We start from the raw sequence: 12,255 nt of genomic DNA on the forward strand, positions 1-12,255 counted from the left end.
CTTCAACTTTAGACCAATCGGTTATTAAAAATGTTTCCCCTCGACAGAGCTCTATTATTTCCATGAGAAGTATGAAGGATCAGGGAAAACCCCCCCCTCACACAGGAAATGGCCAGAGCCAATCCAGATTGTAGTCAATTTGTTTACAGTAATTTCATTCATTCGTCAATTAATCCTATTTCCATTTACTCAAACCTATTTCCTTTCAATTGAAACTTGTCCGAAATATCTGTGCGCAACTATGCCGTACGATCCGGCACCGCAGCCTTGGAAGCCTGGAACGACTGCTCAAAGTCGGCAATAATGTCATCGATATGCTCCGTTCCAACAGAGATACGAATTCCATCCTCAGTGACGCCCGAATCTTTGCGTTCCTGCTCAGTGAGTTGCTCGTGGGTAGTGGACCAGGGGTGAATAGCCAGGGTCTTGGAATCGCCGACACTAGAGGATGTTAGCAAACAACGCTTCGCCGAGGAAAGAAAAGAAAAGAACAAGGAAACATACTTAGCAAGATTTGAAATCAACTTAAACCCATCAACAACCTGACTCCCAGCCTCCGCACCACCCTTAACACCAACAGAAAGAACACCGCCAAAACCACGAGGAAGATACTTCTTCGCTGTCTCATGCGAAGGATGATCTTCAAGACCAGGATACGAGACCCAACTAACATGCTCATTCTTCTGCAACCACTTGGCCAGGGCCAGAGCATTTGTGGCATGACGCTCACAGCGCAAACTAAGCGTCTCCAGACCAAGAATCAACTGCTGAGCCGCGAATGGATTCAACGCAGCACCAACATCACGAAGCGTCTCGACCCGAACCCGGATAGCGAATGCGATGGAGCCAAATGTTTCCCAGAACTTTAGCCCGTGGTAGCCCTCGGAGGGTTCGATGAATTGAGGAAATCGAGCGCCGTGCTTGCCCCAGTCGAATTTGCCGCTGTCGATTATTACGCCGCCGATTGTTGTGCCGTGGCCTCCGATCCATTTTGTTGCGCTGTGGACGACGATGTCGGCGCCGTGATCGATTGGTCGGGCGAAGTAGCCGCCTGCACCGAAGGTGTTGTCGACCTGTGAGATGGATGTTTGTTATTTCTTGCTCGGATGAAGAAAAGACGAAGAAGAGGTGGAGGGGGGGCACATACCACAACCGGCACACCCTTCTCATGCGCAACCTTAGCAATAGCCTCGAAATCCGGAACATTATATCTCGGATTCCCAATAGTCTCCACATAAACCGCCTTAGTACGATCATCAATAGCAGCCGCAATATCATCCGCATTATCTCCCGAAACGAACTTCGTCTTAATTCCCAACCGAGGGAAAAGGACCTTGAACTGGTTATAAGTACCACCGTACAAATTGCTCGTGGAAACAATGTTATCGCCAGCGTGGGCGAGGGCGGAAATTGCCATGAATTGGGCTGCTTGGCCTGATGCGGCCGCGACGGCGGCAACACCGCCTTCTAGGGCGGCGATGCGCTTTTCGAAGACGTCGACGGTTGGATTCATGATTCGGCTGTAGATGTTTCCGAATTCTTTGAGGCCGAAGAGCCGGGCGCCGTGGGCAGAGTCATTGAATGTGTAGGAGGTTGTTGCGTAGATGGGGACGGCGCGGGAGTTGGTTTGGGAGTCTGGTTCATGGCTGGGGTGGTGTTAGAGATGGTTTTGTTATTTGCTTCTGTCTCTCTTTCAATTGAATTGAATAGAGGATTGGGAGGCCCCGCTTACCCGGCGTGCAACTGGAGAGTCTCAAAGTGGAGATTCTGGGGATCAGACATGATGAAATGCGGGGAAGGTGAAGGGGAAAATGATGGGGAAGTGTACGACAATCGGCGGGAAGGTTATTTCTCTTATAGGAAGAAATCAGAACACAACACAACGTTGTGCAGCTCGGAAGCAGGAATGGGTAGATTTATAGCAGTTCAGTGCCCCTCTCCTCTTGCAAGGTAGCATTACCCTGGTAAATTGCGACAGCTCCAGCAAAGAGCAAAGAGGGGCAATGAACACGCCAGCGCGGGCCCACGATGGCGTGATCATTGAACCCTTTTTTGATTCCGTTCATTCTCGTCGGAGGTCAATCCAATCCAATCCTCTTTCTCGTACGAGAATTCAAGTTGAGAGGGGTCTATTTCCCAGTTCCAACCCCGCTAGTTCGTATTCAATGCATGCACTGTGGTGGATTGGTCACATTATGTGATGGCATTGCATGGGCACATCGCATATATGTACGAAGCACTATCCAGCATTGCTCCTACTAACACCATTACTTTAGTATCATTATAGAAGAAATAGGAGGAAACGATTCTTACCAGAGAACTTGTCACGGATCATCTTGACGTTGACCTGCTCATCCATCTGGAACCAGAGGTTGTGGATGAAGTTCTCATCAGCCCCCATAGCCATATACTGTCGGGGCTCTCATTAGTAGCCACGCGATAGAGAGAGAGAGAAAGCAGAGGAAAACATAGCAGAGTTTAATATGGAAATTGAAGCGGAGATGGGGAGGTTGAAGCAGAGGAACTTCCGCAGAGTGGGAGTTGTTTTGGCTTTATGTCAACGAAGGATGATAGATCTGTTTGCCTCCGTCATTCACGGGTCCTAGGCTGACATGGATAGGAAGATGCGAATATATTGCCTTTTTGTTTTTGGATAATTTGCCCTGGAGCATATGTTGCTTTTTTCTACAAATACTCGTACCACATTGTTAAGATCCCTCGGCATCAGCCAACCGGATAGATCCTTATATTTCAGGCACCAACTCGTCTCATCCCAACCCGCAATAAAGCAAACCGCTTAGCTTTGTTTTAAACAGAGCCACCTAAGCGCTGGGTCAATAATAGGTACGGCATTTATTTAATAATAGCACACTATATACGAATAGGCTCCATAACTCTTTGAACCGATCTTCACACTCCACTCGACCTGCCAATGAGTGCGAGTAACACTGGCATTTTTCACATGTTCTTTAGGCAGCGAGCCAAGACCCTAGCTTACTATTGGCGGTGCAACTTTCTGCTTTCTTCAGGCGCAAATAAAATAGCCTCGGGTGTAGGCAGCAGAGTATCTAAGAACTACATTATAGTTACTGTAGGTCGGGATGGAACTTTTGGGCAATTCTTTCGAATATCGGTCGCGACAAGCTATACCTAGTCTTATAGTATCAGCTGCTACACACCAAGAATACTAGTAGCTATTCTTCATCCCCGCAAAACCAAAAAGGTAACCCTAATTCCTCATCAGCCCTATCATGCAAGCCACCTGACTGCCAAGATGTGACCGATGACGCGCGCGCGACGAAGGTGGCTGACCAACTTCAAGTTTGGCCCAACACTTTATATACCTGATACCTGTTCTGAAGCTCTGGTCTTTGTTGACTATTTTCCGCGTTCGTTTTTGCTGATAGCCATATTTTATCACTACAGCAGTTTCAAGTTCCAGCCGTTTTCACATATTCTGCTTTCTAACTACATACTCGACACCATCACCCACATCCGCCATGAATCTCCCCTGGATCCAAGCTGTGCGGATCGTGCAGATCATCTTCGGCTTGATCGTGGTCGCTTTGACTGCTTATGGTTCGTTCATTCCCCACCTTCTCAACGGTCGCTTCGCAGCTCAGCGCAGCTTGCACAAAGCTTTTCCGATGCGTCCAACTATGCTTTCAATAAATAACTAAGCTAACGGCCACTGGCGTATAGTTATCAGTTCCTTCTACGACTGGTGGTCCCTATCCGACACAGTAAACTACCTCCTCTTCCTAGGCTGCTGGACAGCATTCGTCGCGACGCCCTACCTCGGTGCAGCCCCGATATTCTTCCCTCGACTGGCGCATCGCTTTGTGATTCCCGCTGTCGAGATCATTACGATGATCTTCTGGTTCGCGGGCTTTATTGCTCTTGGTGCTGAGCTTCCTCCGCCTCGGTACTGTCATTATAGTACCTGTCGGGCTCTTCAGGCTGTTACTGTCTTTGGAGCTTTTGAGTGGTATGGCCCCCTTCCCCGAGTTGATTTTGATTTAGTGTTTGTAACCATGATTCGATGTGCTAATTCATATTTTTTATTGGTAGGGTTCTTTTCTCTGTGACTACTTATTTTGCTGTGGTCGATCTTATGAATCATCGTCGTACGGGCGAGAGTGCGACGAAGACCCAGCATAATGCACACCTTGGGGTTTGAGCATAGCAGTTGAAGCGGGGTGAAGAGTTGAGTCGTGGGGATTTTTCTTATGTTCTGCTGATCGGGAATGTCATTGATGGTATGGGTAATATGAATCTGCGTTAAATTTCCACGATACCCTGGGGTGTTTCGATTCTCCATTTCTGCGTTTGTTTGTTTCCATGATGATTCCTTGTGTGATTATTGAGAGCGAACCTTTGCATTTATTATCAAATTGAGTGGGTTTCCTACATTAAATATGGCATATGGCAGATGACAGCTAGGAATTAATTACTTGAGTCCGTTTATCATCGATTGATAATTAATTAAGCTTGCAGTTTGATAATGTGAGTATGGTGCGATCGATGGTGTAACTATAACTATATCTATAGATATAGATATACTTTGAACCAGATCTGAATCATGTCATTTCTATTTCCAATGGATCCAAGGTTTTCCCACTGGAATGCTTATCAAACTCGGCCCCACCCACCGGAAACGGCGATGCCGATTCGGGCAGGTGAGTAATACATAATGATGGGGTCTTTATAGGTTCGTTTTATTTATTTATTACTTCTAGCCAGTATTCTCAGATCTTTAATGTATTCTATTAGAGATGTAGCTATGCGTAGCTACGAGTACGAGTAGTGAATAGTGAGTAGTGAGTACTGTTAAGAGTATAAACCTGTGGCCGCGATCGGCGGGTGGCGGCGCGGGCTCATGCAGAGTCACATCGGGCGAAGTTTAGTTCGATTCCTGCCCGCACGACCCCCAAGTAAGCTGCTCAAAGAACAGTCATCTTGGACGGTTCCAGCCTCTTATCTCTATCTGAAAGTAATATGCATACTCAGTATGCGCACCTTAGTCAGGAAAAACGGCATCCCATGAGAGGTTCGCCACCAAAAAGAAAAAATTTAAAAAATCTGTTCCTTTGGTTAATGGCCCACATGGATGCCGCGCCGGTACTATCTCTCTCAGGGCGCAAAGGAAAACTCTGCTCCGATGGGATATAGTCTACTCCGTACTTTTGTACATATCTAATAGAGTTCGCCAGAAACGTCTGATAAAAAGAAGAGTCATTCCTCCTTTCATTTCAGTCCTAGGTTGCATTGATTTTTCTTTTTACATAACACTTTTCCATTTCCCCTCCTCCGCGATCTCAGGCATAGGGTTTGACAAGCGTCGCGTGTTTCTCCACATCTCGAAGCCCTCGGAGGCAGCCGCGCGACCTACCAGCTCGTGGTTTGAAGTGGAGACAAAAGTGCGCGCGCCCCCCCCCAAAGCCAGAGTCGAGTCAGATCCTTTCTTTCTCCTCTTTCCTTCCCCATCGCGCATCTTGTCACTGCTTCACTGCTCGTTACGGGTCAGACATGGCTGACGACCGGGTCTCCAACGCACCGTGGTCTGATAAACCGAAAATGGTGTCCGAGAGTCCCATCATGGAGCCGCAGCCTCAAGAACACCCTGCCCAAGCCTACGATGATGTCGACTACGAGAAGTACGGCGCCAGCCGTGAATCCAACCCGCTACCCGAATTGAAGCGGAAGTTGAAGAGTCGACACTTGCAGATGATTGCCATTGGTGAGTACAACACACATCTAGAAGAGCTGCGGAAAATCTCTTATACTCATACTCATGCTTGCCGTGTCTAGGTGGTACCATTGGAACTGGTCTCTTCATTGGTAGTGGTTCGGCCATCGCAAACGCTGGCCCTGTCGGTGCTCTTATCGCTTTCATCTTCGTCGGAACGATCGTTTACTCCGTTATGACGGCTCTCGGAGAGGTCGCTACTTATATCCCCGTTCCTGGTTCTTTCACGACATACGCGACACGATTGATTCATCCTAGTTTGGGTTTCTCGATGGGTTGGATTTATTGGTTTTCCTGGGCGTCGACTTTTGCACTTGAATTGGTACATCCTACTATCCCCCCATATCTCCTCCTGCTCGGAGTTAGCTGCTCAGTCACTAACCACCTATCCTTTCAGACTGCCACCGGTTTAATCATTCAATTTTGGGACGATTCTATCCCAATTGCCATCTTTATCGCCATTTTTTGGGTCGTCATTATCATACTGAATCTGTTGCCTGTCAAATTTTATGGTGAGATTGAGTTCTGGTTTTCCAGTATCAAAATTCTCACCGTGGTTGGTTTCATGATCTTCGCCATCTGTATCAACGCCGGTGCAGGCCAGCAGGGATATATCGGTTTCCGATACTGGGTGACTCCTGGTCCCTTTGTGACCCCAGATCTTTACCAGGTTACCGCATCCCCCTCCGTCGCCAAATTCGTTGGCTTCTGGTCCGTTCTCATCAAGGCTGGTTTCTCTTACCAGGGTACCGAACTGGTTGGTATTGCGGCCGGTGAGACAGAGAATCCTCGCAAGACAGTCCCCTCCGCCATTCGCAAGACCTTCTTCCGCATCGTTTTCTTCTTCATCCTCACCATCTTCTTTATCGGAATTGTGGTCCCCTCCGACAACCCAGATATGGTTGCTAGCAGCGGTAGCGGAGCCAGCGCCCAGAATGCAAACGCCTCGCCATTTGTGATTGCTGCCCGACTTGCCGGTGTCGGTGTCCTCCCGGATATCATCAACGCTGTTCTATTGACTGTCGTGCTTTCCGCCGCCAATTCAAATGTGTACAGTGGCAGTCGTATCATCGTCGGCTTGGCTCAGGAGGGATTCGCCCCTCGCTTTATGAAGAAGACCTCCAAGGGTGGTGTTCCTTACTACGCTGTTCTTTTCACCGCGGCGTTCGGTTTACTTGGTTTCCTCAACGTGTCGAGTGCCGGTGCCGATGTCTTCAACTGGCTTCTCCAGATCTCTGGCGTCGCTGGTTTCATCACCTGGTGCTCTTTGAACGCTTGCCACATCGCCTTCCAGAGGGCGTTGAAGGCGCGCAACATTTCGCGCGATATCTTGCCTTACAAGGCGATCTGGCAGCCGTGGTTCTCGTGGTACGGCCTCTTCTTCAACACCCTCATCATTCTCACCCAGGGCTTTACCTGCTTTATTCCCAAGTTCGATGTGCAGAACTTTTTCATCAATTATCTGAGTCTCATCTTGTTCGTGGTGCTGTATTTGGGACATTGGGCTATCTTCCGTCCCAAGTTTGTCAAGGCTATTGAGGCTGATCTGGATACTGGCCGGACTACCTTCGATAATGAGACTTGGGAGACGATCGAGCCGACCACTTGGTACGGCAAGACCTGGCAGTGGATCAGCGGTTAGAGGTTGTACATGCATGCAAGCATCTGTTTATAGTCTTTGCGTATTTCTTGGCATTTGGCATGGCGTTTTGAGTGTTCCTTTTTTATCCTGTATCATATCCTACATACATTACTCCATCCTATATATTATCATTATTGTGTATTAAAGTCTAGCATCTCCACACTGAACCAGTTTACGAACAGCATGCTTATTCGAGACATAAAGTTTCACACATGGCTTAGACATAGACACGAGCACCATGTGAAAAAGTATGGAAGAGCATGTGGCGGATGACATCGTAGTGCATAACTTCCCCAGGGGTGACCCACCCGGACTCAAGGGGTACCTCCATTTATGCTGGTCTCCCCATAGTTTACACAAGTACCGGTACCCGCTGTCCAAACGAGCCGAGGTACTTTCCGCGCTTCGACCCCATCGTGGCAGGAGATTTCTCCGAAAAGAGTCGCTCTCTCCGGATTTTCCTCTTTTTACTCCAGACTTCTCCCTCTTCTCTTCCCCCACACTCCCTTTCTTCTCCTGTGGTCTCGTTCGTCGCTCTGGGAAAGCGTTTCTCTTTTACCTCTCTCTACTCCTCTCCTTGGTTCGTCATTGTTCCTGATTCCCCTCATCGTTGCGCGGTATGCGATATCGCTATCCCGCAACATCCGAAGCATGTGCTTGCTGTTGCTGTTGCTGTTGCTGACTGCTGAATTTCTCCTGGAAACAGATTAGACCCTCGCCATGTTTTTCTCACAATTGCCCGCCCATCTCGCCAAGGCAGAGGAGCTTAAGCAGCCCCCGCCAAAGGGCACCCCGTACTCTGTCGGCATTCCTGGCACCGAGCAGGAAGGTCGCAGCCGGGTTTACCGGGCTTGGAACTACCAGAAGGAACTCCTGAAGACTCTTGACCCTCAGGTACGGTTATACCTCGGCTATGGCGGACACATACACAAACACACATGCATCTAACACTTCTTCTCTGTTGTTCAGGTCCTCACTGCCCATGACATGTTCGAGTCCACGGCCAACCGTCAACCTAAGAACCACTGCCTCGGCTGGCGCGCATACAACCCGACCACTAAGACCTATGATCAATATCAATGGCTTACATACGAGCAGGTGCAGAAGCGCCGGGCGGATTTCGGTGCCGGTCTGGTCGAGCTCCACCAGAAGCACAACGTGCACCGTGACGGCCAGTACGGTATTGGTCTCTGGTGTCAAAACCGTCCCGAGTGGCAGATCACCGGTATGTCTTTGCTTTTGTAATCCTCCCATCGAGATGAAGATCTAACGATTTCTAGATCTGGCCTGCATGTTCCAAGGCCTCTACTCAGTCTCCATCTACGACGTCCTAGCTCCAGATGCTACCGAGTATATCATTAACCACGCTGAACTCAGCTGTGTCGTCACCTCCCTTCCTCACATCCCAACTCTCCTTAAGCTGAAGGCATCCATGCCTGGTCTGAAGATGATTGTCTGTCTTGACCCGCTCGACGCCGGCGAGCAAGACGGCCACTCGAAGCGCGCTCTGCTCAACTCCGTCGCTGCCGGACTGGATGTTTCCATCTACACCATCAGCGAGGTCGAGGCTCTTGGAGAGGCATCCAAGCGTGAATATAAGCCCCCCTTCGGCCTCGGACATCGTTACTATCAACTACACATCCGGCACCACCGGCCCGCCCAAGGGTGTTGTTCTGACCCACCAGAACGCTGTCGCTGCTACCTCCGCCGGTCTGATCACTATCGGCCAGGCTCGGGGTGACACCATGTGCTCCTACCTGCCCCTAGCTCACATCTACGCCCGTCTTGCCGAGCACACTGCCTTCTGGGGTGGTGCTCGCATTGGCTACTTCCACGGCAACATCATGGAGCTAGTCGACGATCTGAAGCTCCTCAAGCCAACCGGCTTCATGTCCGTCCCCCGTCTGTACAGCCGCTTCGGCACAGCAGTTCGCGCCGCCACCGTCGAGCAACCTGGTTTCAAGGGCGCACTATCCCGCCACATCGTCGCAACCAAGACAGCCAACCTCAAGAACCCCGACCCCTCCAAGGCCACAATCCACCACGCTCTTTACGACCGTATCTGGGCCAAGAAGGTTGCTTCCGCCCTCGGTCTCGAGCGAGCCAGATATATGGTATCTGGCTCCGCTCCCCTGGATCCCACCCTACACAACTTCCTGCGCGTCTCAACAGGCACCGACGTCCTACAGGGCTACGGTCTAACCGAGTCGTACGCCTGCGGCACCGCCCAATCAAGCGACGACCTAACATCCGGCAACTGCGGCCGTCTAGCCCCCTGCGTCGAAGCCTGCCTCGTCTCCCTCCCCGACATGGAGTACTCCGTCAACGACAAGCCCTACCCACGCGGCGAACTCCTCATGCGCGGCAACAACATGTTCACCGAATATTTCAAGAACCCCGAAGAAACCTCCAAAGCAATGACAGAAGACGGCTGGTTCCGCACCGGCGACGTATGCCAAATTGACGAAATGGGCCGCTTCATCATCATCGACCGCCGCAAGAACGTGCTCAAGCTCGCGCAGGGTGAATACATCTCCCCCGAGCGATTGGAGGGTGTAATTCTTTCCGAGTTGGGCTATTTCGCTCAGGCTTATGTGCACGGTGATAGTGTGCAGACGTTCTTGGTTGGTATCTTTGGCATTGCACCGGATATGTATGCCCCCTTTGCTTCGAAGGTTCTTGGTAAGACGATTGATCAGTCGGATTTGGAGGGTATTAAGGCTAGTCTTTCGGATGAGAAGATTCGGAGGGCTGTGCTCAAGGATCTGGAGCGTGTTGCTAAGAAGCATAAACTTGCTGGTTATGAGCGCGTTAAGAATGTTTCGTTGAAGTTGGAGCCTTTTACTGTTGAGAATAATCTTCTCACTCCTACGTAAGTGTCCCCGGCCCCCAAGAAGCCGAGTCTGCTTTTCAATGCTTGGATTGGATTGGATTGGATTGAATCAATCACTAACTCTTTTTTACGTTTAGTCTCAAGCTCAAGCGTCCTCCCACCGTCAAACTTTACCGCCAACTCCTGGACCAACTCTACGAGAAGGCTCTGGAGGAACAATCTGCTCCTCGTGCCAAGCTTTAGACTGCTCAGCCCGCCCTTTTTCGAATATATTTTTTCTCTTTATCATTACATTACTATCTTGTCCGGGGTCTCGAGTCGAGTTTCAAGTTCATCAAATTTCCTGGGGTGGTACTCGCGTGCAGCCTAGATGTGTTACTGTATATAGGGGTCCTGCATTATTATGTCGGTTTAGTCGGCATTGTAGTATATTGAATTTCAAGGCTTTCTGGAAAAACAAGTTCTTTTCGTTGGGTATATCATGCTGGGTAGTTGGAGTACGGACTTTATTAGAACGACATTAGTTCTAGCCATGACTATCTATGGGCTTTGTTTTCGTTTCTTCTGCATATCACTTGTTCCAAGTTGTTTGAGTAGCTTGTAACTAGCACGTGCCTTAGTTATTTCTGGCCATGGGACTAGAGTGGGAATTTCGCAATTTAGCGGTGTGATAGTATGCAGGATATAAGTAGTGTATTCAGGCCTGGTCTAGATAGAGAAAGCAATTCAGACGCGTCTTCGTCTTCAATAACACCCTCTAGGTGCTGTTTTCTTAGTAATTACTACCCTAGTAGCCGTGCTTAATTCGCAGCCCGCACTTGTGTCGGGATTTTTACTTTGGGATTCGTCTCTTTTACTACGAAATGTTAGTCTTGGAGCAGTTTTTGAACACGTAAGATTATGTGCATACACGAATTCGCTCTCCACTGTATAGAAATGATTGGGCGCGAGAGTCTTGTGCCTCAGCCTCACCTTACTTCTCCACCTTTTCAAGCTATCACTCTGCCCATGAACCTGGTTATCTTTTCCATTCTCCGCCTTTCTTTATTATCATCATCGAATTTCGCGAACCTCTATCACTCTCGAGCTCCGCTCAAGCCTGCCTGTCATCAATCGCAGCTTCGAACAAGATGACTCGGACAGAAGACCTAGTTGATGGTTACCGGCTGGAGAATATGAAAGAATATGTCCCCGTGAAACATCGCCTTCTAGCGCTTCTTCTAGCATGTCTTATTATGGTCAACAACCAGTTGACTGCGTTTTCTCAATTTCTGGACAACTCCTTGGCCCATCTCCGGCGAGCGCTCTTCAGACCCCCACCTCGTGATCACGACAGAGACGACCGCCACGCACCCAAGACCTTGGATGCCGAGATGGAGTACAGGGTGAGTTTGAGACACGTATGTATGCCACATTAGCTCATATATTTTGCAGTCGTCATCTATCAATACGGCGACATCCGTAGCAGATGAGACTGACGCCAGAATCATCTCCCCCGAAGGATTATCTCCTTCCACTTTAACATCCTACGTTCTTCTATTTGAAACCGGTAATCACTGGGCATCGCCTATGCACGAGATATCCAACGCCTCACCGGCAAGCGCGCTCCGTGTAATAAACATTCCAGTGGGCTTAGGAGACGATAAATTATTTGAAACTCTGCGATTTCTTCATCGGTCGAAGACACAGACTTTCCAGGAATATTTGCGGCTATTCTTCTCATTCAGTCAATATCGCCTTGATCTTATGAAGGCAAGTAGTTTCCAGTGTGCCACCAAAGTTGGCGTGTTAGCTATTTTTAACCTGTCATAATAGATTGAGTCCTGCGAAAATGGCCGTTACTGGAGTATGGAAAGTGCAAATAGACCCGACTCTCTAAATCGCGATAATTGGAGTCTGCCAGAACATTTCCCCTCCAGCCATGAACTCCAGATGCGATTTACCTTCCCACGGCATTTTCCTGAACACGTAATATCCAATAATTATCTCCCTCGGCGCAGTACCCCCTTTGCAGAAGCAGAGTTTCTTTCA

The 12,255-nt window shown here is 49.1% G+C and overlaps 6 protein-coding genes across 6 annotated transcripts; 4 read left to right on the plus strand and 2 right to left on the minus strand.

Moving 5' to 3' along the window:
* Positions 1 to 239: 239 nt before the first annotated feature.
* On the minus strand, positions 240 to 1,782 carry N7509_003968 (O-acetylhomoserine aminocarboxypropyltransferase/cysteine synthase family protein; the record flags this gene model as incomplete). Its single annotated transcript, XM_056628605.1, has 4 exons — positions 240 to 441; positions 505 to 1,073; positions 1,148 to 1,646; positions 1,733 to 1,782. 4 exons carry the CDS (start codon positions 1,780 to 1,782, stop codon positions 240 to 242), a joined length of 1,320 nt encoding a protein of 439 aa, XP_056491339.1.
* A 1,718-nt stretch (positions 1,783 to 3,500) lies between these two features.
* Positions 3,501 to 4,180, plus strand: N7509_003969 (MARVEL domain-containing protein; the record flags this gene model as incomplete). The annotated part of the gene is made up of 3 exons (XM_056628606.1): positions 3,501 to 3,579; positions 3,703 to 3,988; positions 4,072 to 4,180. The coding sequence occupies 3 exons, from the start codon at positions 3,501 to 3,503 to the stop codon at positions 4,178 to 4,180; spliced, it is 474 nt and encodes a 157-aa protein (XP_056491340.1).
* A 1,101-nt stretch (positions 4,181 to 5,281) lies between these two features.
* Positions 5,282 to 5,494, minus strand: N7509_003970 (uncharacterized protein; the record flags this gene model as incomplete). Its single annotated transcript, XM_056628607.1, has 1 exon — positions 5,282 to 5,494. One exon carries the CDS (start codon positions 5,492 to 5,494, stop codon positions 5,282 to 5,284), a length of 213 nt encoding a protein of 70 aa, XP_056491341.1.
* A 35-nt stretch (positions 5,495 to 5,529) lies between these two features.
* N7509_003971 (putative arginine transporter) lies at positions 5,530 to 7,391 on the plus strand (the record flags this gene model as incomplete). Its single annotated transcript, XM_056628608.1, has 3 exons — positions 5,530 to 5,740; positions 5,812 to 6,071; positions 6,147 to 7,391. The coding sequence occupies 3 exons, from the start codon at positions 5,530 to 5,532 to the stop codon at positions 7,389 to 7,391; spliced, it is 1,716 nt and encodes a 571-aa protein (XP_056491342.1).
* A 720-nt stretch (positions 7,392 to 8,111) lies between these two features.
* Positions 8,112 to 10,467, plus strand: N7509_003972 (putative AMP-binding enzyme; the record flags this gene model as incomplete). The annotated part of the gene is made up of 5 exons (XM_056628609.1): positions 8,112 to 8,285; positions 8,361 to 8,616; positions 8,672 to 8,952; positions 9,077 to 10,263; positions 10,362 to 10,467. 5 exons carry the CDS (start codon positions 8,112 to 8,114, stop codon positions 10,465 to 10,467), a joined length of 2,004 nt encoding a protein of 667 aa, XP_056491343.1.
* An 887-nt stretch (positions 10,468 to 11,354) lies between these two features.
* N7509_003973 (uncharacterized protein) lies at positions 11,355 to 12,036 on the plus strand (the record flags this gene model as incomplete). The annotated part of the gene is made up of 2 exons (XM_056628610.1): positions 11,355 to 11,609; positions 11,659 to 12,036. 2 exons carry the CDS (start codon positions 11,355 to 11,357, stop codon positions 12,034 to 12,036), a joined length of 633 nt encoding a protein of 210 aa, XP_056491344.1.
* Positions 12,037 to 12,255: the final 219 nt, after the last annotated feature.

This window comes from Penicillium cosmopolitanum (assembly GCF_028827165.1).
Source record: "Penicillium cosmopolitanum strain IBT 29677 chromosome Unknown utg000005l:1.0-4006212.0:1.0-4009387.0, whole genome shotgun sequence".
In the NCBI taxonomy this organism is placed as follows: domain Eukaryota; kingdom Fungi; phylum Ascomycota; class Eurotiomycetes; order Eurotiales; family Aspergillaceae; genus Penicillium; species Penicillium cosmopolitanum.